The 27,699-nt window shown below is 36.5% G+C and overlaps 1 protein-coding gene across 2 annotated transcripts in view; it reads left to right on the top strand.

Moving 5' to 3' along the window:
* CERT1 (ceramide transporter 1) overlaps positions 1-27,699 on the top strand; it is a 109,821-nt gene that overhangs the window by 28,078 nt on the left and 54,044 nt on the right. For both annotated transcript variants that reach the window (XM_046668632.1, XM_046668633.1), the window contains exon 3: positions 18,291-18,407. In XM_046668632.1, coding sequence (XP_046524588.1) covers positions 18,291-18,407 — 117 coding nt within the window. The remainder of the gene's footprint in view (positions 1-18,290; positions 18,408-27,699) is intronic.

Genomic DNA, 27,699 nt, shown 5'->3' on the forward strand with positions numbered 1-27,699 from the left:
TGTCCAGTTTTCCCAGCACCATTTGTTGAAGAGACTTTCTTTTCTCCATTGTAGGCCCTCTGCTCCTTTGTCGAAGATTAGCTGTCCATAGATGTGTGGTTTTATCTCTGGGCTTTCAATTCTGTTCCATTGATCTGTGGACCTGTTTTTGTACCAGTACCATGCTGTTTTGATCACTGTAGCTTTGTAGTATGTTTTGAAATCAGGGATTGTGATTCCGCCGGCTTTGTTTTTCTTGCTCAGGATTGCTTTAGCAATTTGCGGTCTTTTGTTGTCCCATATGAATTTTAGGATTGTTTGTTCAATTTCTGTGAAGAATGTTCTTGGGATTCTGATTGGGATAGCATTGAATCTGTAGATTGCTTTAGGTAGTATGGACATTTTAACTATGTTTATTCTTCCAATCCATGTGCATGGAATGTCTTTCCATCTCTTTATGTCGTCGTCAATTTCTTTCAATAAAGTCTTGTAGTTTTCATTGTATAGATCCTTCACTTCCTTGGTTAAGTTTATCCCAAGGTATTTTATTCTTTTCGTTGCGATTGTGAATGGAATTGAGTTCTTGAGTTCTTTTTCTGTTAGTTCATTGTTAGTGTATAGAAATGCTACTGATTTATGTACGTTAATTTTATACCCTGCTACTTTGCTGTAGTTGTTGATTATTTCTAATAATTTTTCTATGGATTCTTTAGGGTTTTCTATATATAAGATCATGTCGTCTGCAAACAGCGAGAGTTTTACTTCTTCGTTACCTATTTGGATTCCTTTTCTTTCTTTTTCCTGCCGAATTGCTCTGGCCAACACCTCCAGTACTATGTTGAATAGGAGTGGTGAAAGTGGTCACCCTTGTCTTGTTCCTGTCCTCAGAGGGATGGCTTTCAGTTTTTGTCCATTGAGTATGATGTTGGCTGTGGGTCTGTCATATATGGCCTTTATTATGTTGAGGTACTTTCCTTCTGTACCCGTTTTATTGAGGGTTTTTATCATAAATGGATGTTGGATCTTGTCGAATGCTTTCTCTGCATCTATTGAGATGATCATGTGGTTTTTGTTTTTCATTTTGTTGATGTAGTGTATCACGTTGATTGATTTGTGGATGTTGAACCATCCCTGTGTCCCTGGTATAAATCCCACTTGATCATGGTGTATAATCTTTTTGATGTATTGCTGTATTCGGTTTGCCAAAATTTTGTTGAGGATTTTTGCATCTATGTTCATCAGTGATATAGGCCTGTAGTTCTCCTTCTTTGTGTTGTCCTTGTCAGGTTTGGGGATCAGAGTGATGTTGGCTTCATAGAATGTGTTAGGGAGTACTCCATCTTTCTCAATTTTCTGGAACAGTTTGAGAAGAATAGGTATTAAGTCTTCTTTGAATGTTTGGTAGAATTCTCCAGAGAAGCCGTCTGGTCCTGGACTCTTATTTTTGGGGAGGTTTTTGATTACCGTTTCTATTTCCTTACTTGTGTTTGGCCTATTCAGATTCTCCATTTCTTCCTGATTCAGTTTGGGGAGATTGTAGGAGTCTAGGAATTTTTCCATTTCTTCCAGGTTGTTCAATTTGTTGGCATATAGTTTTTCATAGTATTCTCTTATGATCTCTTGTATTTCATTGGTATCTGTTGTGATTTCTCCTCTCTCATTCCTAATTTTATTTGCGATTTCTCTCTTCTTTTCTTGGTGAGTCTGGCTAAAGGTTTGTCGATTTTGTTAATTTTTTCGAAGAACCAACTCTTTGTTTCATTGATCCTTTCTATTGTCTTTTTTGTTTCAATATCGTTTATTTCTGCTCTTATTTTTATTATTTCCCTCCTTCTACTGACTCTGGGCTTTGTTTGTTCTTCTTTTTCTAGTTCTGTTAGGTGTCGTTTGAGGTTGCTTATGTGAGCTTTTTCTTGTTTAGTGAGGTGAGCCTGTAACAGGATCACTTTTGGCTGCTGTGGTAAGAATAGATTGTAAGGAGGCAGGCATGAAAGCAGGAAAACAGAATCAGGCAGCCTTAGGAAGCTATTGCACATAATCTAGCAGAGAGGTGATGGTGGCTTGGACCAGCACAATAGTGGTGGATATTATGAGAAGTGGTTGGATTCTAGATGGATCTTGAAGGTATGGCTGACAAGATTTGTAGATTTGCTGATAGAGTCCTTATGGGGTATGAGAAAAGTGAGGAGTTGGATGATTTCAGGTCTAAGCAACTGGTAGTTACCATTGACAGAAATGTGGAAGCCTACCAGAGGGGAAGTTGGGGAGCAGCTCACATAGTCAGTTTTGGATATGTTGAGATGCCTTTTAGGCGTTCGAGAGAAGATATTGAGCAGGCAGTGAAGTAAAAGTCTGGAGCTCAGGGGAGAGGGCCTGGTTGAAGTTATAAATTGTGTATATTTCTGTGCACATGAATGTGCATGTATCACACGGCATATGTGTGCATAAGTTTATCTTTTGATCCTTGCGTCATTGACTGTTTCTTCAGAATTTCTTCTTTTCTTCTTCTGTGTGTTTAGTCTTTGATTTTAATGTTAGAAGTTTTCTCAAATGTTTGATGACATTGGCTCCCCTTAACAATGGAATTTAAAGAGAAATTAAGCTTTCAGAGAGGATTGTTGTGAGGAAAGAAAAAATAGAGTTGCCTCCTGGTGTGTTTTTATATATCATTTTTAACTTTTGAGGGGTTGTTTTTGGTGAGGAAGATTGGCCCTGAGCAAGCATCCATTGCCAATTTTCCTCTTTTTCCTTGAGGACGATGGTCCCTGAGCTAATGTCTGTGCCAGTCTTCCTCTATTTTGTATGTGGAACGCTGCCACAGCGTGGCTTCGTGAGGTGTGTGTAGGTCCGCACCCACGAACCCCGGGCTGCTGAAATGGCGGGATAGTACCTTTTTCTACTCTACAGTCTAAATTCCAGTTTCATCACATGTTCTACAGTATCTTAATAGCATATTTTTCCCTCCATTATAAAATCCAGTTCAGAGTATATATTGCACTTAGTTGTCATGTCTCTTTAGTTTCTTTTGACCTGGAGCAGGTCCTAGCCTTTCTTTGTCTGGCATGACATTCATATTTTTGAAAAACCCAGCCAGTTATTTTATAGAATGTCATGTGTCTGATGTTTCTTTGTGATTAGATTCAGCTTATGCATCCTTAGCAAAATGTTACTAAAATGATGGGCCGTCCTGCTCAGGGTATCACGTTAGAGGCATAGATGTCTGTCTGCCCCTCATATGGACATTAATTTCAGTCATCCAGTCAAGGGATTGTCCAGTTTTTGTGCTTGTAGTGACTGTTTTTCTTCCTGAAACTAGAATGTAAGCTCTGGGAGGAGATGTTTTAAGATCATGTAAAAATCCTGTTCTTCATTAAACTTTTTCCTTTTTGATTTAGCAACCATTTATGATATGCACCTTACACAAACTTTTCTGTATTTGTTGCAAAATGGTGATTTTCCAACTCTACAAACCCTTTCCACATTTGTCAGTCAGCATTCTCCTGTAAAAAAAAAAAAAAAAAAACACACAGCCCTTTCTTTTTGTCCTATTTGTTAACAGAGTGGACTCATATATTCCTGATTTATTCAATAGATTATAATCCATTACTGTACTCTTATGTATTTTTCGAGGTTCGTAATGTACCTTACCTCCCCCAGTCCTAGCATTAGCCGTGTCTCTGAGGAGCCTTGGTTGCTTTGGGTAGAGAATAGTAGCAGGTTAGTGTGGGAATCTTTACTCAAGATAGACTGTGCCTTAATCTTTCTGTTTTAAATACTGTATCCTTTTCTTCAGCTTTGCTTAATAGCCCTTAGTTTAGGGGTTCCTTTAGTTCAACATACCCAAATAGACAACCTCTAGTCTTCTGCTAGAGGGATAATTTGGCTGTTTCTAGAGATAATATCTAGGCATTCTGGTTGTTTCTTACTCTTTTTTCCTGAGGAAGTTTCACCTGAGCTAACATCCTTTGCCAGTCTTCTGGTTTTTTCTTTTTTATATGGGCTGCCACTACAGCATAGCTGCTAACAGACGAGTGGTGTAGGTCCGTGCCTGGGCTCCGAACCCAGGCCGCCAAAGCCAGAGTGCTCCGAACTTAACCACTAGGCCACCAGGGCTGGCCTAATTGTTCCTTACCTTTAATCAGTCCTTCTGTTTGTAGCTTCAGAGGAACCTGGAGCTTCAAATTACTGATTCTCATTCTTTTATCCTTTTTGTGGTTCTTTGGCACAGATAACCTTGCTAGTTAGCCTCTTCTCCCCCAGTTGGACACTTAAGTTTCCCTGGTCACCTGTGACCTTCAACTTGCTCATCTGCTTTCTGTCTTCTAAAATATGATTGAAATCTCTTTTTTGCTGATCTCTTCTACTTATTTTCTTTGTCTTACCTATTTTCTTTGTCCTTTCTTTACTGCCTTTTCTTATCATTTAAATGGGGTTTGGTGAGTAAGTAGAGATGAATGTATTCAGTCTACCATATTTGAGCACAAGTTCTACATAGTTTTAAAACAAACTTTTTGTCTTTTAACAAAAGTATTATGTGTGATTTATAGAAAATATGTAGGTAAGCAAATGAAGACAGTTAGCTCTAATCATACAGTTGAGGTATTTACTGTTAATCTTTCATGTAAGTTTTTTCATATGCACTAACTTGTTCGTTAAAATAGCCATATGATAGTCTATGGAATAGGTATCCTATTTGGCTTCTGTTTTTCTTTTTTTTTTTTTTTTTTGATAGATAATCTTTAGACCTTGATGACTTTGTATGATTTTATCTGCAATATATATCATTATGATCAGGACATGAGGGTAAACAATAAGGCACTCAGAAAAACTCAGCAATTTTTAGAAATAAACTAAGAGATTTTAAAGAATATGCCAGGGGAGATTTTGGTAATATCCCAGTTCAGGTTGAGTAGCATGTAGTTTCGTGGAAGCACAACTGAGAGAGTAGAAAACTAACTAATTATACTATATTTTATCTAAAAAAAGGCTATTACTCTATCATATATGGATTTTCTACCTGCCCTGTTCTGAGCCCAAGCTGTACCTTTTAGGTAATAGAGCCAAGAAAGCTAAGTGTGGGGAGAGCCAATAAGCAGTTATCAAAAGAAGACTCAGAGATCAAAGCATTTAGAAAAGAAATTTACTTATAAAGAAGGTTTGCAAGGGAGTATAGACTTTAGAAGAACTGGCTCCCCAAGTAAAAATACTGTAGATATTTAAAGGAGGAGAATAAGATTATAGAGTTTATAGCTAGTCTGGTTTTTCAAAAATATGACTGTATCTGCAAAGGTCATCTAATAGCTTCAGATATCACCTTTGTAGAAGTCAAGGATAAAGTTTTTTTAGGGAGTCAGTGAATTATAGGAAAAGCTTGAGTTTTTGTGTATTTGGGGAACTTAGAGCTAGATAGGGTGACTCTGGGTTTTTCTTTTTCCATTACAAAGTGCAAAGTATTTTTCCCTCTGACTTTTGTGTGAGAAGTGCATACTTCTTCATGATGGTGGCACGCAGTGCATCAGCTTTGCTTCCAAGGAAGAGTATTATGCCCTTATTATGGAAAACAGAAAATCAAAGTATTTTTCACTCTCTCTAGTGTTGTTTAGGGTTGAGAATGCCCTGAGCAGCAGATGTATTTCAGTATTCCAGTCCTTACATATACTCAACAGCCTATCATTTTGATCACCTAATTAACTATGCAGTAGTTTCTTATTTTTGATCAAGTAAATGGAGTGAGAATCATGTGCAAAGAGGTGAGAGTAGAGGTAGAGGTTGAAATTTTAGATGTAGATGGGCGTTCACTTGAGTCAAGTCCTTAAGGAAGTAACAGCTAAAAAACAGTGAAAATATTTGGAGGAGAATATTCTAAGAAGAGGGAGGAGCACACCCAAAGGACCTGAGACAAGTCAGAGAGTTGTCGAGCTTTGTAATGGGGGCTGTTGACGGGCTTGAGCAGAGGAGTGACCTTATTTGATTTTCCTTTTAACAAGCATTTTGGCTACTATATTTACTAAACATAGGATGCTAGGTAGTGATAGATGCAATGAAGAAAACAATAGCAAGATTTCTGTGTTCTTCCTAAGTCTGAGTAGAGTTGGGATACTTATCTGAAGCCGAGTGTTAAAAATTGGGATCAAGAATACTACTGCTTTAACTTATCATTTAATATATGTAAAACACAAAATGCTTTTTAGTGCCAAATTATCTAAAATTTATATTTTTTCCACCTGTGTTTGTTTTTTTATCTTATACAGTTAAACAGTCCCTGTAGGTTGATTTAGATGGAGGGTTTAGAGAAAGTTGTGCTGTTTCAAAGCTATATTAGTGTAAAAAAAAATACGCTATTAATCTAGTTTATAAACCTGATTTTCTTTCCCATTGGAGAAATTACAAAATAGAATTTTTTCAAATATATATAACTAAGAACATTTGAGTGTGTTTGCTGCGCCATATTGTTCAAATGCTTTCCACATTTCCACATACAAAATGTGTAGTATGATACTTAAACCTCTCAAGAACCCAGTGAAATAAGTGTTATTACTCTCACTTTCATAGATAAGGAATTGGGACTTAAAATAGTTTGAGTAACTTGCCTCAAATCACAAGAGACGACATCACCATCCCTGGATCTTTGATAGGCTGGAAATTAACATATAATAGAAGAGTTCTCTATTATATGTGGGTATGTACCAACTATTCCAGGGAGACCTCGATTGGTAATTGGTAGTTGTTAAAGAAAATCAGCAGACAGGAAGCCCTCAAACAGGAAAACAGATAGAGTAGTGTCCCTTTATCCATGGTTTTGCTTTCCATGTTGTCAGTTACCCAGGGTCAACTGCAGTCCTAAAATATTAAATGGAGAGTTCTAGAAATAAACAACTCATAAGTTTTAAATTGTGTGCCATTCGGAGTAGTCTGATAAAATCTCATACCTTCCTGCTCTGTCCTGCCCAGGACCTGACTCATCCCTTTGTCCAGCAGATCCACGCTGTACGGGTTACCCACCCATTAGTCACTTAGTAGCCTCTTAGTTATCAGACCGACTGTCTCTGTATTGCAGTCCTTGTGTTCAAGTAACCTTTAAAATTACTTAATAAAGGCCCTAAAAGCAAGTGATGCTGGCAATTTGGATATGCCAAGAGAAGCTGTGAAGTGCTTCCTTTAAGTGAGAAGGTGAAAGTTTTCCACTTAAGGAGAGAAAAAAATTGTATGCTAAGATCTGTGGTGACTTTTGTTATAGTATTTTGTTATAATTCTATTTTATTATTATTGTTAATCTCTTACTGTGCCTAATTTATAAATTAATCTTTATTATAGGTATATATGTATAGGAAAAAACATAGTATGTATAGGGATTCGATACTATCTGCACTTTCAGGCATCCACTGGGGCTCTTGGAACATATCCCCCAACTACAAGGGCTGGGCTACTGTATCTGAAAGAAGAGATCTTTCCTGAACTTTCCTGGCAAGTTCAGGAAAAGAGATGACTCCATGGAAAGTATAATTCTCAAATGATGTGTTAATCCAGTGGTTTTCACAGTGTTTTGTGAAAGTACCTGAGTCATTTGGTGAAATTAGCTATGATCTTTAGGGAAAAAGCAAGTTGGTAGGGCTCTCCTTTTTTTCCAACTCCCATCCTCATCAGTTTTTTTCTACGTAAGTGTTATAGTTACCATTTGGGATGGGGGAGGGGAACAGAGTTCTATGACTTAAAATGAAAGTTGGAGAAAACATTGGATTGAGCTTGGAATGCTTACTAGCCACTAAAAATCTTCCCACTAACTCTCCGTATTTTGATTCCATGCTGAAACGTTCAGATCATATTTGATTTTTCTGGGTGGAACTCTTACAAGGAATGCATTTACCAGAAAATTGACATGTCTAGTTACCATAGCATTTATTCCTTACTGTAAACCATAAAATTGACAGTATGGTATGTTCACTGATATGTGCCTAAATCTCTTATAAGCTTGGTTGGTTTGATTTAGTCTCCTGTGTCTGGGGTGCTGACAAGATGTAGTTTCTGGATTTTCAAAGCAGTGTTTTCATTCCCTACACTGTGAGGACTTCCCAAGATCATGCCATCTGTCTTAGATTCTGAATATAGCCAGGCAGCCTCCTTTAAGGCCTCTGAACTCACTGTGTGATCGGCCTGCAGGAGTGATAATAGTCTCACGTAATCCCCAAGAGGGAGTGGTTCAGCCATAGAAAGGCTAAATTCAGGATTCTGCAGATTGGACGAATGCCTAAAATCATTTATTTTTAACTGACTTTCATGATGCACTACTAAGAGAACATCTCTTCTACTTGATTAGCTCTAGATTCTGCTGTCGAGTATTTTCGTTGCCGTTTTATTTGACTAAGTTACAATGATCAATAAGATAGCCAGCCTTTTCTTCTTTTAAAATAATGTTTTTTAGTCATTATAAAAGTAGTGCCTATCCATTATGAAATACTTAGAAAATATAGGAAAGTCTGAAGAAGAAAATTACTTGTAATTCCAGCACTAAGAGGCAACCACTTTTAACCTTTTGTTGAATTTCTTTTTATTTTTCACTTAAAAAAACTTTTAGTTTTGAAATAATTGTGCATTCACAGAAACTTGCAAAAATAGAACACAGGAATTCCATTTATCCTTCATCCAGTTTCCTCGATAGTAAGATCTCACATGGCTATAGTATAATATCAAAACCAGGAAACTGACATTGGTACAGTCCCTGGACCTTATTCATATTTTTACCAGTTTTGTGTGTTCTTGTGTGTGTGTGTATTTCTATGCAGTTTTATCACTTGTGTGGATTCTTGTAGCCACCATTACAATCAAAATACAGAACTGCTTCATCACCACAAAGATCCCTCATGCTGCCCCTTTAGAGTCACACTTATCTCTCTCTCTTTCCAGGCTTCTCTGTAATCCCTACCCCGGGCACCCACTATTATATAATATTATCATTTTGAGAATTTTATATAATAAGAATCATACATTATTTTACCTTTTGAGATTGCTTTTTTCTCTCAGCATAACTTCCTTGAGATAGACTAAGCTGGTGAGTATGTAAGTAATTTGTTCCTTTTTAAAATTGCTGAGTAATATTCCATGTATGTACCACAGTTTGTTCACCAACTGAAGGACATTTGGGTTATTTCCAGTTTGGGCTGTTTCAAATAAAGCTGTTATGAACATTTGTGTGCATGTTTTTGTGTGGACATTAGTCTTCTGAATTTCATTCTCAGCATTCAATAAACAAATGTTTGTTCAATGTACACCACTGTCCTAGGGTCTGGAATATACTAGTGGGCAAAACAGGACCTCTTGTCTCTCGGAGCTTAAAGTTTAGTTATGTAGACAGTCTTTAATCACATATGCTTGTATAGGTACAAACTGAAGTGCTGTTGAGGCAACCTCATGATTGGAATCACATTGTACATATACTTTTGTAACCTCTTTATTTTCTTCCCACATATTAAGTTGTCAAATTAAATTTCCAACGTTCAGAACTATTGTTTTTAAGTGGATATATACTACTCCTTTATGAAATGAATATTTGCCATTTTGGACTGCTTATTGTATCAATCAGATTGCCACTCAGGGAACCAGAAACAACTGAAGATATTTTAGCAGAAAATGTTTAGTGTAGGATATCGTTAGAAAGGGAAGAACTAAAAGAATAAAAGAAAAGCATTGAGGTAATCAGAGGTAACAGCTGCAAGGACCAGCTTCTGCTCCTTGGGCTGGAGGAACAAAGGGACATGGCTGGGTTATCAGAACCTAGAAGTGGGTGGGAAAGCTCTGCAGAATTGGTACTTGGACCTCTGAAGAAAAAGCATTGCCCACTGTTGCTGGTACCAGAATCGCAGGAACCTCCTGGAACTGAGGCTAAACGTCTGAGTTGAAAGGACTGCCTGGCTAGTGAGTGCTTCCAGAATCAGAGAAAGGATACCCGAGGAGCTGAGGCTCAGACTTCTGAAGAGAGGCACTGTTCATCTGCCATCTTAGGAGCTTAGAGCAAATGCCCTGTGCAACTGAGTCTCAGACATCTAGAAGCGAGATTATACTCAGTGTAGTTGGTAGTAATATCTTAGTAATTTGAAACGTGGAGCTGCATGTCACATATGTAAGAAGTGGCCCTTGCACAGTTGGTGCTGGTACCTCCGAGGCAGCTAGATGAGGCTGGTTTAGGGAGTTCTAAAAGAGGCTGGAGACTGGAACTGACTGCCACTGCCAGGGCAAAGGACCTTTGCTGGGCAGTTGCTGATGGAAACATTATGCAAACAAAAACACAAGTTTCTTCTACCTTCTTCCTGGCTTCCAGTCTTCCTCTAGCATATTGCCCATATTGGCAGAACCAAAGAAAGAAAGGCTACCAGAGGAGAAATGTAGTTTGCAGCATCCCAGTGCTAGTAGTACAAAACAGTATAGAAGAGTAGATTAAAAGAGAGACAATGTGGGGCCGACCCGGTGGTATAGCAGTTAAATTTGCATGCTCTGCTTTGGCGGCCTGGGATCCGACAGTTCGGATCCCAGGCGAGGACCTGTGCACCACTTATCAAGCCATGCTGTGGGGGTCTCAAAATAGAGGAAGATGGGCGCAGATGTTAGCTTAGGGCTAATCTTCCTCAGCAAAGAAGAGACAATAGGTTAATAAATGTCATTATCAAAATCTGCTCTTTGCTTTTGAAGAATTCCCTACTATGAGTCTGAATAGAAGGTCACCCACATGAGTCTGCAATAGCCAGATACTCAGTTTCCCATCCCACCCTAGTATCCCTCTACTCAGTCAACTCCCCTTGGTATGTGGGCAAAACAAAAACAGCATTTTTCAGAGCAATATAACAGAAGCCAGAGTTCACAGGCCACAATGTCCAGGATCAACTCCAAATTACTCAACATACAAAGAGGAAATTGTGACATGTTCTCAAGGGAAAAGATGTGAACAAATGCCCAATTCAAGATGAGCCAGATGTTGGAACTATCTGACAAGGATTTTAAAGCAGCTTTTATGATTATGCGAGGTAAAAGACAATGTGCTTGTAATGAGTGAAAAGGTAGGCAGTTTGAGCAGAGAAAAAGCAAGTATAAGAACCAATGGGAATGTCAGAACTGAAAAGAATGTGTCTGAAATAAAAGACATTCACTGCAAGGGATTTATAGCAGATAAAGATGACAGAGAAAATCATCAGGATTTTGAATATAGATCAAAATAAGTCATTCTTCACAACAGAGAGGTTTTTAGACTTTTGTGTTTCTTTTCAAATGAAATGGGTTTTAAGAGTCTTGAGAGGAGGGAGGAAAAAAGTGAAAAAAATTTGAAGAATTTTAGTAAAAAAATTCCAAATTTGGTGAAAAATATAAATTTACAGATTCAAGAAGCTCAGCACACACAAAACAGCACATCACAGTCAGACTGCTGAAAACCAAAGATAAAAGATCTTGAAAGTAGCCAGAGAAGAGGGATCGAAATTGCCGTGCTCTTTTCATTAGAAACCCAAGAGGCTGGGAGACATCTTATAATGTGATGAAAGAAAAGAAACACCTGTCAATCCAGAAGTCTGTATTCAGTGAAAGTATCCATCAAAAATGAAGCAAAATAAAGGTACTTTTAGATAAAGGAAAACTAAGAGAACTTGTTGTGGTCAGGCCTGCACTACAAGAAATGCTAAAGGAGGTTTTTCAGGCTGAAGAGAAATACACCAGAGGCAAACTCAGATCTTTAGGAACTAATGAAGAATATCATATCAGAAAAAATAAATGTATGGGTAAATACAGGATTAGTTTTGCCCATTTAATGCTTTTAAGAAATAGAAAATCTGAATAAACCAATAAAAAACTGAAGTTGTTAGTACCTTTCCACCAAGATTACATGCCCACATGATTTCACCGGTATATCCTTTCATACATTCAAAGAAATAATCCCAATCTTACACAGACTGCTTCCAAGACATATCTTCTGGCCGGCATAACCATGATACCCAAACCTGATAAAAACATTACAAGAATATAAAATTACAGCTCTGTATCTCTGATGGACATAGATAACATATTCTTTTACAAAATATTAGCAGCTCAAATCCAATAGTATATAAAAAGAATTATACATCATGAGCAAGTAGGGTTTATCTCAGAAATGCATGACTAATTTAATATTATTAAATCAGTTATTGTAATTCACCATGTAAACAAACAAGACAAAAATGCATAACAAATTTCAGTAGCTACAAGTAATAGAAGCAGCATTTGACAAAATCCAACTCTCCTTTAGATTGGGAAAAAATTTCTTAGGGAACTAGAAATAGAAAGGAACATCCGCCTAAATGAAGGGCATCTACAAAAACCCACAGCTAACGTCATGCTTAATGGTGAAATATTTTACTCTTTTCCCTAAGATTAGGGACAGGGCAGGAATGTCTGTCCTTACCACTTCAGTTTAACATTCTACTAGACATCCTAGTCGTTTCAACATGGCAGGAAAAAGGATATAAAAGGGCATAAGATCAGAAGGGTAGAAGTAAAACTACTTGCAGATGACATCATTGTTTTGTAGATTCCTTCATGTTTATTATATAAACAGCTATTAGAACTACTAAGTGAATTCTGCAAGATTATAGAATATAAGGTTAATATACAGTTATGAAATATATACTATAGGAAAATTTTAATAACAATTCCATATAGATAGCATAAAAAACAAAGTACTTAGGGACCAGTCTAGCATTGTACCTTGTACCTGTGTGCTGTCAACTGCAAACTACATGAGATTGCTGAGATAAACGCCTAAATAATTGGAGAGAGATTATGTCCTTGGGTTAGAAGGCTCAGCATCCTTAAGGTATCACATCTTCCCATATTAACCTATAGAAAATGTGGAATTCATGCAACCTGGCACTAAAATGTATCTGGAAATATCTGTGTTAATGCAAACTACCTAGACTAGCCAAAGCAGTTTATAAAGGGGAGGAAAGTTCGAGGACTTAGAGCACATGATTTCAAGACTAATAAGCAGCAAGAATTAAGACAGCGTTATTGGAGTAGGAATAGACATTTAGATCAATGGCACAAATTAGAGACCAGAAATAAACCCAAGCAAGGATTTGGAGAAGCTGGACTTTGATAGACTGCTGGTGAGAATGTAAAATGGTACAGCTACTTTGGGCAGTTCCTTAAAGTAATGGAAACCAGCTTTATGAATTAGCCATCCCACTCCTAGGTCAAGAGAAATGAAAAGTATGTCCATGTAAAGACCTGAATTTTCACAGCAAATTTATTCAGAATAGCCAAAAACTTGGACCACTAGTCCATCAACAGGTGAATAAATAAGCAAAATATGTTATATCCAGTATAATTAAATTTTACTCAGCAATAAAAAGAATGAATTACTGGTAAGACACAACAAAATCGATGAATCTCATACTAGTTATACTGAGTAAAAGCAGTGAGGCACAAGAGTACATTCTATCTGATTCCATTTACATAAATATATAAAAAATGCAAACTAATACATAGTGAAAGAAAGCAGATTCTTGGTTTCTGGAAGCTGGTGGCAAAGGGAGAGATATTCTGCAGACGAGCCTGAAGAATCTTTAGGGAGCCATGGAAATGAAAACATTTTCATCTTGATGGGGGCAGTGATTTCATGGGTTATATAGAAGGGGAAAACTCGTTGAATTGTACACTTAAAATGGATAAAGTTTATTGTACATTAAGTATATATCTCAATAAAGTCCATTAAAATTTTGGTTGGCTTTCTTTGAATTTCTGGCTAAGTCTTCCTACATCCTATCCATGAGTTTAACCTTTTAGATAATCTTTTCATTCTACTTTTTACCCCACTGGAGAAATCCCTTCTAAAGCATCCTGTTATACTGTTCTAATCCAGACTTTTGAGTCATCTTCATAATTCTGCTGCTGGCATTTTTCTTACTGTCATCCTGGGAAGTCCTTTTCGTGTTTGCTTTCCTGGATCTCGGTTGCCTCTTACTTGTCTTGGTTACTCCCTCGTTTTGGTGAAGCATATCTTCCAGTTCTGAAAGGTAAATTTTTCTTTATCTTCATGGTTTAGAACTTTCATACTGATTAAGTGCCTGGGTGTGAAACCCTTAAATATCATTACTGTATACCTTTTCTCTTGGATTACTTAATTTTCCCTTAGAAGAATCTTCTTTACAGGCAGAAGACAGTAGAAGGAGCAAGTTTGGGTGCTAGCCTTCTGGAAGTCAAGTAGGGGAAAGAAACATTTCATATGAACACTTTCCCTTACCTGCTTTTTTTTCCTCTTCCTCCCCACCAACTGCTGTGTAGGAATGTCCCTACTTCTTCAATCTGTCTGATATCATCTCTCTGAAGGGTAGGGGGCGAGACCTCTAACGTTATTGCACGGTGGTAGATGACTGCTTGGGACAGCCAAGTGGGGTTCCAGGGGTCGAGTTTTACTTTTTAATGACTCTTGATCAGTTCTGTTTTCAGCTGCACTCATGCCTTTACTTTCAGGGCTATCTGATGCCTTCAAATCCTTTGCTTCTCCAACACTGAATACAAATTGGCTTGATTCTTTTGTCTTCTTTTCCCTTGTAAGATGTTTAATTTTTAGCTTTCTCAGGCCTGCCAAGTCAGTTATCACATTCCAGCTTTAAATTTTGTTGACAGCTTTTTTATTCTTTTTCTTTGTGGATTTATGCCTCTTTTGTTCCTATAAGGTTATTTTGATAGATAGTAGATGCTATGGACTGAATGTTTGTGTCCTCTCGAAATTCATCTGTTGAAGCATTAATTTTCATTGTGATGGCATTTGGAGATGGAGCTTTTGGGAGGTAATTGAGTTTAGATGGGATCATGAGAGTGGAGCCTGCATGCTGAAATCGGTGCCCTTATGAGAGGATGAAGAGACTAGAGAGCTCTCTCTCCTGCATATGAGGACACAATAAGAAGGCAGCCATCTGCAAACCAGGAAGAGGGCCCTCACCAAGCACCACACTGTACTGACACCCTGATCTTGGACCTCCATCCTCCAGAACTGTGAGAAATTTCTGTTGTTTAAGCTACCCAGTCTGTGGTATTTTTGTTCTGGCAGACCTAAGACAGACCAAGACAGTGTATATAAACGCGATTTCACCTTTTGCTATATTTTTGGTGCTTAACAATCAATGTTGACATGTTAAAGTATGAGGCCCATCTCATTTTCCTTTATATTTTCCTTTCTGTAGTTGGATTTCTTCTATAGCATGCTTTCTCAGTGGGGGTGATACTTGGTTCTTCAGAGAGTGAAATAATCTTAGATATTACAGTAGTTTGTGGCCCTCCAAGAAAGATCTGCTGAACAAAATCTTACTCCTTAGTATTTAATTTCTCTCACTAAGGAGAAATCATTTTATTTTTTCTCCCAGGGGGGTGTGATACTACAAAACGCTTGAGAAACGTTGTTCTGTAGCATTCCTTTATTCTTATTTAACTTCACAGAATAAGCCTTCATATTGATCTTTCTGTGTCCATTTTTCCTGAGCATAGTATATCTTTCTGATCTGTAACTCGAGTATTTTATTTAAAGAAAAGGTAGTATCTTTGAATATTTTTTCTGTCACATTTGTTACATTCTCATCTTTCTAAATACCATTTACTTGACCTCCTTTGTTACTTCTTATTATATTTCTTTTACTTTATATTTTTCTCAACTTGGTTCACCATGCCCGTTAGCCTTATTTGCTTTTTATTGCTGCATCTGATGTGGTTTCAACTCTATTTCTTTTTTCTTCACTCTATTAGCTTACTTTTCATCACCTGTTGCCTTATCTGTTCTTTAAATTTTTTAGAATTTCTTTTCTTAAAGTTATGTCATGTTGTCTCTTACATCTACCACCTCTTGAAGTTTTTCATCTAATTTTGGCATTTATCCCATGTTTGTTTCTTTCCAATAATTGTCTGTCAGGGCTAGGACTAGGGTGAGACCAATGAGGAACTAACCTCAGTCATAAAATTTAAGAGAGCATCAAAAAACTCAATAATCAAGGTAAATGGTACTTTAATGCAACATTTAAAAAATTATTGTGTGATGAACAAAATATTCACAATGAACAAAATATCAAAATTCTAAATAAAGGCAGAATCAGTTGTGTTTGAATGAAGTAATCTATCAGAAGTTTGGGGAGGGCTTATGTGTCTCTATGTGTTGTGCATGTGTTTGAGACATGACGTAGGCTTTATTGTCTAGGCTTCAGTTTATTCTCTTAAACAAGTCCTCTTAACAAATCCGTCATTTCCTTTGCCCTGTGACTTATATTCCCTTATGTTTCGCTTTTTTGGGATTGCAGGGTTCTGTGTGGTTCACAGGGTCTCGATCACCTGACCGTTGGTGTGTCCTTCTGTTATGCCGCCTCCCCTCAGGTTGTTGATGGTTGCAATGGCTGCCTTGTGTCCATTTTCTGTCAGCTCTATCTCTGGGAGCAGGTATTGGGATATTGCATCTCATAAAAATGTTTGACATTCAAATCAGGTTTTCGGATCGTTTTCTTCCATTCCTACTATGTATAACTCTTTATCTGTTAAAAGCTTAAAGTTCTCCACATTTCTAAACTTTGAAACACAGGAAAAAAGAGATCATAATTAATATACTTGGCAGATTCATTGATTTGGCAAATTTTACTTACATTGATTTCAGATTTTATTAAGTCACTCACACCCAGAGGAAGCTTAGTGGCAGGTTCCTGTTTTAGGAATATTTTAAATATGGCATTAGACTCATTGGAAGATTGTGAAGAAATGCTGAAGATGTCAAGCTGGAAAAGTGTTTGCTGGAGAAACTAGTAAATTTTGAACTATGTGTAATGTTTCCTTTTATTTTCTAAAGTTTTAGTGAGGATACTGAACACAATACAATGTGTAAAGCGTTTTCAGGAGTAGTAGCTAGAAAGAGAATGAGAATAGTTATGAAGTAAAAGTTAACCTCTGCGCTGCTTAGGACAGTAGACTGATCAATTGAATTATTTATTTGGTTCTTCAGGTAGTGTGGATTCTCCCGTCCCTCCAAGGAGCTGTTCTCAATAACTGGACTCCTTAAGATTTCTGAATATTGGGCATTCAGTTAAATTTATGGTCATTATTCTGTTTGTGGTTGTTAAGTGTTGCCTTTTATGTTTTTGTGTTTATAATTCCTGAAACAGGGTATGCATTGTCTTACTCTTTCCTCTTGCTGCTTTCATCACACACTGCCTCCCACCATAGTCCTAACTGTGATGCCCAGCACATAGTGATTCGGAAAATGTCTAATTTGTATCCTTTAACCAGTCAGAACCATGATTTGTTATCTTAATCTTAAAAAAAAAATTGTTTCATAGGCAAAAGAATATTGTAGAGTTATCGTATATTGTTTTGCCAAATAAACTGATAAGGAGATAAAAGATTGACGCTGTTAAAGAGGGGAGAGGATAAACAATAAACCCTGCAAGTACAATATGTAGATTCTGTTCAGCAAGTAAGTTTATTGTTACGTTGACCAGAGAGGATTCTCTCCTGTTAGCTGAAAACTGTTCACAGAAGAGGAAATTGATTGACTCTCTGTGCTCTGTCCAGTGGAACAGGTTGTATGAATATGTGATGTGATCCTGTCACATTTGAATTCATTTATTGGGCAGAACACAAGGATATAAAATATTCTTATGAAGAATGTACAGCGCTGAACCAAACAGTTGACATTTTCACTGAATGTTTACATTTTGATGCAGGCAGTTTCTTCTAGCTCAGGTCTGATGTAATGTTTATTTTATTTTTGCTTTTCATTGGAAGCTCTCCTGGCTGTTACTATCAAAGGCTTATAAAAGCCTAGAACTTAATTTAAGATACTTGGGAGGAAATGTTAACATTATTTTGTGACAGAATATAAAAGTATCTTGTTTATCAAATTTAATGCAATGAAACTGTTCATGATAAGAATTTACTTTTGAAAAATGGAGGCGGAAAAAATGTAGTAAATGTCTTTCCTAAAACTTATTTTGGCCCTTTTTTTATTGTGCTTTTGGTGCTGTTCCCACTAGTTAAACTAACTCAAAGCATTTGATGAAAAATATAAGCTCTTTTTTTGAAATATATTTGTAGTTTATGTGTCAACTCATTTGTAGGAATAGTGAATGAAACTAAGTTTTTGGTAACTATGCCTTTATTGTTCTCTTTATCTGAGACATCTTCAAAAAAGGTATTTGAGTAGAAAAATAAAAGAATAACGAGTCTCTCACCAGCAGAATAGGTATGTTCAGATTTTTTCTGTAGGGTATAACGTTTCTAAGAATATAATTAGCTTTGCTTTTCATTTTCTACTTTTTTCTCTACAGCCTCATGATTTTGATGAATGTCGATTTGATATTAGTGTAAATGATAGCATTTGGTATCTTCGTGCTGAGGATCCAGCTCACAGACAACTGTGGATAGATGCCATCGAACAGCACAAGGTACGGTCTCCAATGTTTACCTGTCCGTGGAGGACTAGGCAAGAGACTGCTGGTAACTGCTTTAAAAAAATTTGAGCTGTAACATTGTGTTACTGCAAAGTTGAACATTATTCGGGTGGTAAAGCTTAAAGCAATACATTAAATTTTTGAAATAATTTTATTTCTAACGAGTTGCATGAAGGGAATTTGCTATGATAAATATTTTTACTTGTTAATTAAAACAAAATATACCCTTTTTTATAAAACAAATCTTGATTTTCATATTTAAGATTTGCTTCATAATAAGTGCCTTTTATGTGATCTTGATAAAAGGACTTTTGAAATAACGTTGAGTTGTAAACCCTAATATTTAAAAGCTTCAGTATTAATTTTTGTAGTCATCTGTAACCATTTTGGTAAATTCTTAGTGTAAACATTTGTAAATCATTTAATTTTGCAAATATAAAGCTGTCTAATAAGAAACCTTTCTTAAATAAAGGTATAAGCTACATTCCTGTAATTTAAAGGTAATCATTGACTTCTGCTGTGAATCAGTGTTGTTGACTAAAGAAATATATATTAATAAATCTGCATTATTAGCTAATACAGTATATCATGTGAAACAAGGAATAGGAAAAGTTATAAATTCGCCATGCCATTCCTGAGTGTGACTTCAGGGAGCTCTGTGATCACATACTTGTTTGTTTGGGTTTTACAGAGCTGTAGTTGAAACACCTGTTTTGGTTATTTAACAGGCACAAAACATGTACACACACATAGACACACACACACACACACACACACACAAGAAAAACCACTCTGGCCTAGGATACCACAGGCACAGCCACCTTTGTTTTTCTTTTTTTTTTTTTTTAAGATTGGCCCTGAGCTAACATCTGTTGCCAATATTCTTCTTTTTTTTTCTTCTTCTTCTCCCCAAAACCACCAGTACATAGCTGTATATTCTAGTTGTAGGTCCTTCTAATTCTGCTATGTGGGACGCCACCTCAGCATGGCTTGATGAGCAGTGCTAGGTCCATGCCCAGGATCTGAACCAGCGAAACCCTGGGCTGCCGAAGTGGAGCATGCGGACTTAACCACTCGGCCATGAGGCTGGCCCCAGGCACAGCCTTTTTGATTTTGACCATGCATTAACTTTTACTTCTTGATTACTGATTATGAATTTTTCCCAACCTAAAGAAAATTAGCTGTGATGCCCATCTTTTTCTCCTGTTGTAGCTTTAGTATTATATTTGTTTAAAGCATTTTGTGACTCTTAGTTATCTTGGTATTATTACTTCAGAAAAGAGTCAAAAAATGGAAAATGGGAAGCAGTTTTCTATTACAGTCATGCCCCACATAAGGACATTTCAGTCAGTGACAGACCGCACAACCAACGGTGGTCCTGTAAGATTAGTACCATACAGTCGAGGTGTGTAGTAGGCTGTGTCACCTAGGTTTGTGTAAGTACGCTCCATGATGTTTACACAACAATGAAATTGCCTAACATTTCTCAGAATGTATCCTCGTCCTTAAGTGGTGCATGACTATTTAAAAGAGAGATGGGCTAGAATTCTAGACTCTCTATGCTTTGGAGCCAGGCTGACCTGGATTCAGACACTGCAGCCTCTGCCGTGTATGACATACGTGACCTGGGCACGATAGTTCACCTCTTCTTAGTGTGTGTGAGGAATACATGAGATGAAACATGGAGGGTACTTATCAGAGTGGCTAATGTATTTTCCTGGGTATAAAATGGTGGAAAAAGAAGAGGCTTTGGAGTCACAGCTAAATTCACTGAATTGTACCATGTTGTTTCTGGATGAAGAATTCTATATTCAGTGAGAGTTGCTAAATGTGCCTGTGAGAAGAGTGGCCTAGTTTGTGTATTTAATCAGGTTCAGACTTCTTACTAATGATTAAAGATGTTATTAAGTAGAACTAATTTCAATGTTTTTAGCTGAGATGACTTTTAAAGGCTTAATCAGTTGATTTAGATTACAGGGCTAGTTTTTTTCTGTTTTAAGTAAGCATATTTTATTTTGCTTGTTTTTCTTAGTAAAGCCGAACCAGGATTCTTTGCAGGTTCTCGTTTTGTATTTTCTCCTTATGTGAAGGATGCATGAAGCAAATATTTCTTCCATATCATTGATTTTTTTGCATCTTTGAACAATGGATAGATAGAATCTTTGGGTCTCTCTCAGAACAGTGTGACTTAAGCTGAGATAACACATTTTTGGTGAATTTAAGTTCTCAGAAAAAAGATTCAACAGCAGGGATAGACATTGTACAAACTTTTCCTTTCTGATTTCTAAAGATAGTTTATTCATAGACAAGGAAGGAAAGATCATTATTAATTGTTATTAATACTTAATTATTTAATTTTAATGTAAAATATGTATGTGCCCACTAAGCAACATATGAATGAAAATTTTAATTGAATGTTAATTCTAAAAATAAATCGAGTTACTAAACTAATATATAGGAGGGAGAAAATTCAAATGCTGTCACCAAACATAATCAGCAGTTTTCTTTTTCTATTTTTTCCCGTAGACCAGGGACAGAGAGATAGTGAGGAGATGTTTCCTGCTTCATTCTTCAGTATCACTGAAGAATATTGAATGCGGAACCTAAATTTTGTAATTTTACTATTTAAGCATGCATTGTTTTTATGATACTCAAAATTAATATCAAATTGTTAAGGCATGATGATGATGATGGGAGCTACTATTCACTGAGGATCACCAAGTACCTATTGTTGTATTATGTGCTTCATGTGCTTTATTTTCTCCCTACTATCCTCAGAGGTGAGGGGAGTGTTGTTTTACAGAAGAGGAAACTGAGGTTTAGATTAAACTTGAGTAACTTGCCTGAGACTATGCTCTCTTTTAGTTCATGGACTCTTAGGATTCAATTTTAGGTTGATATGCTTTCTATCAGTTACCAGTGGTAGACTCTGAATGTTTGAAAAGAATTCCCATAAGGTCTCCTGTAGGTTAGAGTGTATCATCTGAGTTTTACTACCATATATACACAAGACAAATATTGACTCTGTTTCTGCCGATGGATTGTCGAAAAGAGCATGGTTGTATTGTGTTGGTTAGTGTTTGAACACTGGATTCTGGGGTCTGAGAAATAGGGGATTGAATCCTGGCACTACTACTTAATAGCTTTGCAACCTTGGTAAGTTACTTAAAGGAGAGAAGATGACAGTATGAAGTGTGTGTGCCCCCCTCCCCAAAACCAAGCAAACAAAATAACCCAGTCATGATAAATCAAGATTGTTGTATTTCAAAGTTGACCTGGGTTCCCATCATTCCAAGTCATTTAATTCAATCCACAGTTACTTCCTCATTGCACCGCCTGTCCTTATGATGACTGGACAGGACACTTGAAACAGTGGACCTGTCATTTTCTTTTCCGATGTCATCAGATGAGCCTTCATTGCCTTTTCTTGCTATTGGGACTTTGTTAGGGCTTCCCTGACACGTTTGAGTAATTTTCAATATCTGGAAGAAGTTGGAGGTTTCTGGTCTTTCCTTCCCAGGAGTCCCTTATACTCTGTATAATAACCTCTGTGTATCAATCCATTTCACGCACACACTCACCAGGAGTTCTGTCTTACAGGACCTCTTCAGCAATAATAATCATGTAGTGGTAATGTAGCTGATAGCTAATATTTTTGAGGATTAATTTGTGTCAGATATGGTGATAAACACTTTATACATTTTCTCTCATTCACAATCTTATGACGTTAACATTATTATTAATTATGATAATAACGTTATTATCCTATTTTTACAGATTAGGAAATTGAGACAGAGACTAAGTAACTTGTCCAAGGTCAAACTGCTAATTAGTGAAGGAGCCAGCATTGAGACCCAGGTCTGTCTGACCTGAGAACCAGAGCTTTTGGCCAGCAAACACTTCTGCCATTCCATAAGTATATATTTATGTGAAATATATTTTCTTGACCTAAATCATGGGCTTCTTGAATCACAATAGTCTCATATTTTTTATATGTTCTTCGTATCTCTAGTGTTTATTTTAGACCATAAACTCCTTAAAGGCTCATATTTATAACTTCTTTATAGGAATCAGCAAAACATTGCGCACGTTAATTTTCCAGTTGAAATAATTTATAGTACTGTAAAATAGATTTTATGGGGGAAGTTCATGGTCTTTGAAGTTCATTTTTTTCCTTTAGTCTTCGTAATTGGTGTGAGAGTGATTACTGAGAGAAATACTGTAGGCTTCTGTATTCTCTGTCTAGCTCTCTTGTTTTGTCCTCTTTGGTATTCATTCCAGAATAAGTTATCACTACAAAAAAGTTTAAAAAAGATGATTCCATGAGTTAAATTTTCTCAATATATTAGAAATTGCATAGTTCAATGTGACATTACCAGCAGCCCCTGTGGAAGAAAGATATGCCTGAGATCGTTCTTAAATTTGACGATTCTATTTCAATTTAAAATACAGAAAGGGGCGTATGTATACCAGACCAGTAATTTTATTTTCAAATAGCAGGCTGACTTTATTGTGTGGAGTCCATTCATATTCTGCACTTCCCAGGATCTGAGACAACACTAAACAAAGGATTTTTAAAGATGGGATTTTTACTCTCTTGGCATCTCCCATGTTGTCTGGAGGTGAAATGAGATGGTGCTCGTGAAAATTATTTGAAAATGAAAAACTGTGTATGAATGTAAAGTTAAGATGGTTGTTTTTTATTTGGATTAAACTAATATTTTTCTAGTGAAGACGTGTCTATGTATTATCAGAAGGCCTCTGTGAGTATTTTCTGCATAGTTTATCAAGGAAATGTGATTAACAATCTGTTGATGCTATTATTTAAAAGAATCATAGAATTATTCCTGAAATCTTCTACAGTTCCAACACATGTGATTTTGACTAGACACAGTTTCTTCTTACCATGAAAGAAATATACTTCTGTCCCACCCCTACATCACCCCACCCTCAAAAAAACTAGCAGGAAGGCTGTCCTGGCACTAGCAGATTTAAGAATCATGTTGAAAAAGTTTAGTTTTTTGGCTCTTAGAGAGTTTGCGGTAATCATGACATTCCTTTATTTCCATAAGGAAGCAACCTTCATTGATCTCAAAATTTTGATGGTCATGGGCCACATAGACTTTCCCCACATTTTGGAAATTATCCAAGACATGAGGAGTCATAGGAAAAAGACACAATTAGGGAGGAAGAATCCAAATGGTAATTTTTACAGATGTTGATTTTCTGTAGTGGGAATCTATAGGCAGTTGTTTATAATTTAATACTTATGGATTCGTTCTTATTCATTTGCTTTGTGAAGGCCCACTAATTCGTATGTGAAGCTCCGTTTCATCCTTTCAGAAGAAAAGTTTATTTTGAGCATTTAGACGTCTCTGTCTGAGGAAATTAAGTGGAAAACAATTTTTGAAAGGAATTTATACATTTTACTTGAAATGGGGTGTGAAAAAAATTCCTTACCAAAAGATTGTTATGGTTGAGCCACCTAAGTGATGCCCAAGACTCATTTTAAAGATCTTTTAAAAATTGTGTTGCTATTGGTCATAATGAAATTTCCCCATGCTATCTCAGGGTCAGCTTGGTTTTCATGCTTTTTCTCTAAGCAACTTCTGCTGCTTTGACAGTTTAGTTTCTTTTATCTTAAATTTGACATAAACTTATTAGAAAACTATTTTTTAATAGGTAGGTGGCAGAATATACCTGTTTCTTCTTAGCAGTTTTTAAATATCAAGGTCATGTAAAGTCATATTATCTCTGCCATTTTTAATCAACTATAATGTTGGAAAATTTTCTTAACAGATACTAGAGGTTCTTTCTCTGCTTGTCTACTTCATAAATGATTATCATATAAACTTAGCTTTGCATTTTGGATCTGATTTAATTGCAAAGGCTTAAGAGTACAAATATAACTTTTTTAAACTATTATTTTTAGTGTATACTTTAAGTAAGTAATTTCATGGGATCAGTGGATTAGAACCAATTCTCCATTTACCTGTTTGCATTGTACCACTGTGATAGAGGTAAGGAAATGGAACCAAATTTTATCTCTCCTTTACATTCAAGAGTTTTAATTTTTGAGGGAAGCGCAAATCTAATAGCTGCCAGAGTAGTCAGGGGTCTGCCATTTTCTCAGATAAGATGTAGAAAAGCCGCATACACAACAGTAATGTATTAACCAGCAAAGAAACTTCATGATGTTTCTGGGTGTTTCTCTCATTAAGATTAGGAATTTGGTTTGTTCCTAACAGTGGGAGTTAATTGCTAAATTGCTTGCAGTAATCCATACATGGTTAGTAAATTTTTTTTAACACCTAAATGTAGATAGTGTCACACTACCAGCACTTTGGAGGTTGGTGAAATCAAAGAGGGAAACAAGGTACCACCCTGCTTTAATATTCTTGGTTTGTTCTGGAATAAAATAATTCAGCTGTCAAGGGCTTTTAAAATAACTTTGTTAGTTTTTATTGCCTACAATTGTGAAGGCTGAATTCACTTGAGCCAACATCTGCACTTTGTACTTCCGTATGTTGCCTAAATACTCGATAAAGTATATCATCTTGAAAAGAGGGAATAAATGGCAGTAATTTAGACAGTTTTCAGCCAGATTCTTTTATCTGGGGAAGGTGTTTATCTCTTACCAAGATGGTAACAGAGGGTATCAGAGGATTTTCCATGAACAGTGAAGAAAGAAGATATTTAGGTAGCTGCTATTAACTATGGAGCCGGTTGAGGAGATATAACTTGACAATATTTTACGTCAAAAAGGCAGAGTCCTACAAATCTAAGAAGAGTTTACCTAGCTCAGTTAAAAAAAAAAAAGCCAAAAGACTTAAACTGGCACTTCATAAAAGAAAATATCGAATGGGTAATACACACATGAAAAGGTTCTCTATGCTATTAGTCATCAGGGAAATTCAAATTTAAACCACAATAGAGCGAACACAATATACCTGTTACAGTGGCTTAAAAAAAAAGGACTTAATACCAAGAGTTGACAAGGACAACACTGGGAGCAACAGGTGTAAATTGGTGCAAACACTTTGGAAAACAGTTTTGCAGTAATACTAAAATTGAACATAGTTGTTTGTTCAGATCAGATGACTATTAAAAATTTGCAAAGGTCCTGCAGGTATTGAAATCTCAGGTCCATTCTTGTACATTTTTAGTTGTGGGTCCTTCTAGTTGTGGCATGTGGGATGCCACCTCAGCGTGGCTTGATGTGTGGTGCCGTGTCCTCGCCCAGGATCTGAATGGGGGGAACCCTGGGCCGCTGAAGCAGAGCACATGAACCCAACCACTTGGCCACGGGGCCGGCCCCCTTAGGTCCATTCATTTTAGTTAAACTCTTTAGGTTACAGAGAGTACAGGCCAACCCATGTTAACTTTGAGAAATGGGAGTAGTGCCAGGAACCAAGAAAATTTAGAATGTGCTACCTGCAAAGAAAGAACTGTAAACTGAATTCTGAGTGCTCTTACTGTTGATAAAACTGAGCTACTCTCCTGTTACCTGCCCCGCCTACATTTCATGTAGCTTAGTTTCATTCCATTATTTCTTCTCTCTCTTTCATAGCTCATGTTTATTCATAAGCTTTGCTCTCCCCTTCCACTCTTAACCTCTTTTTCCTTGATTCGTCATGACCTTTTCCCTCTCTTGGACTTCTTTTCAGCTTCAACTGTGAACTGCACTAATCTCTTGGCATTTCCCAAAGTAAATATCTTGAGAAAATCTGATTGCTTTTTCATTCTAGGTTACTGTGAGTTGGCCACCCTCAGTCCATTTATAATTAATTGTTTATTTACTTGTGCTCGAAGGATAGTGTGAGATAAATAGTTATACAAACATAATGTTCTGAAAATGTGTTCTGTAATTTTTTACCAAACTTGCAAGTTTTTATACTGCTTACGGTACATTTGCTACTAAAACAATTTAGGTGAATATTACTAGATTTTCAGCTTGTTTCTCTCTTTCATTGGTTTGTAATTTGCTTGCAAAATGTTTCTTTAGATAAGAAAGATAAAGAAAAAAGACAATCTCGAGTTAAATAACTAGTCCGTATTACTGTTCCTATAGAAAATATTGAAGTGAGGTTATATGCTACAAAAGCCATCTTTTATATTTCAGTGTTGTGTTTGAATTTTTATTTAATCAGGCGGGAAGATTTCTAACAGTCACCGGGAGAGATAGGATTCTGCTTTTTCTGTATTTGATGTGGAAAAGTAATGGTGGGTGGCTTGTCTTACACATATTGACAGCAGTGGAAACTACTTTCTAATTTTACTTGCTGAGTATATTGGACATTAGCTGGGAGAAAATGTTTCTTTAAAAAAATCAAAGAACACAAAACTGCTTTTTTTAATCAAATAAATCATACATGGCTAACAGCCTAAAAATGATTTTGTTTATGTTATCTTTATTGCCTGGTAAATATTCTGGGCGTGTTTGGTGTTGAGAGATGAAAGACAGCATTAGGTTAGGAATAGTAAGAATAGGGAGCAAGGTAGATGAGTGTCCTTACAGGTTAAAATGCTATCCTTGCTGAAAACAGTTCTGTCATTTTTCACTCACATAGTAAGTCACTGTGCTTGACATACAAGGTCTGCAGGTGATAGCATTGCTTACGTCACCGCTCATTTTCTAGCCCCTTGTTCTCTAGAGGGATAGAGGATTGAGTAGCCCCTGTTATCATTTAGTCCTCCTTGAAGCCTTTCAGTGCAGGTGTTATCCCCATTTTGTGTCAAAATGAAATTGAATGGTTATGAGAACATTGATCAGTGAGTGGTAACATGATTATTCCAGGAACAACAATCTCAATTTTTTTGTAATATCTCTTTCTAGTTAATTTTAGCTTTTCTCATGGATTCATAGTTGAATTCCCAAAAAATGAATCATCTAGTCAACCCCCTTAAAAAAAACTTCCCCATACAATTAGATCTAAAATTCTTGTCAAGTCTTTTAAAACCATTCCTGCAAATAGTTTTATTGGTTAGGTTTTATTGGCACCCCCCACCCTGGTTTTTAAAAGTAGTATTTGCTCATTATAAGGGAAAAAAAAACAAAACTGCCTTCGCTCTTATAACTGAGACAATTACTCTTCATTTTAGTGTATTTCCTTCTTATTCTCTGTACATTTTCTCTCTAAAACATTATGAAGACAACAAAGTTTACATCTTTTTTCCCCATCTAACCTCATTTACTCTTTACAACACAGCTTTGTTAATGTTTTATTATACTGTAATTTTGGTACTCATTTGCTTATTATTAGACCTTTAGATTGGTTCAGTATTT

Source organism: Equus quagga, chromosome 7 (genome assembly GCF_021613505.1).
Source record: "Equus quagga isolate Etosha38 chromosome 7, UCLA_HA_Equagga_1.0, whole genome shotgun sequence".
NCBI lineage: Eukaryota > Metazoa > Chordata > Mammalia > Perissodactyla > Equidae > Equus > Equus quagga.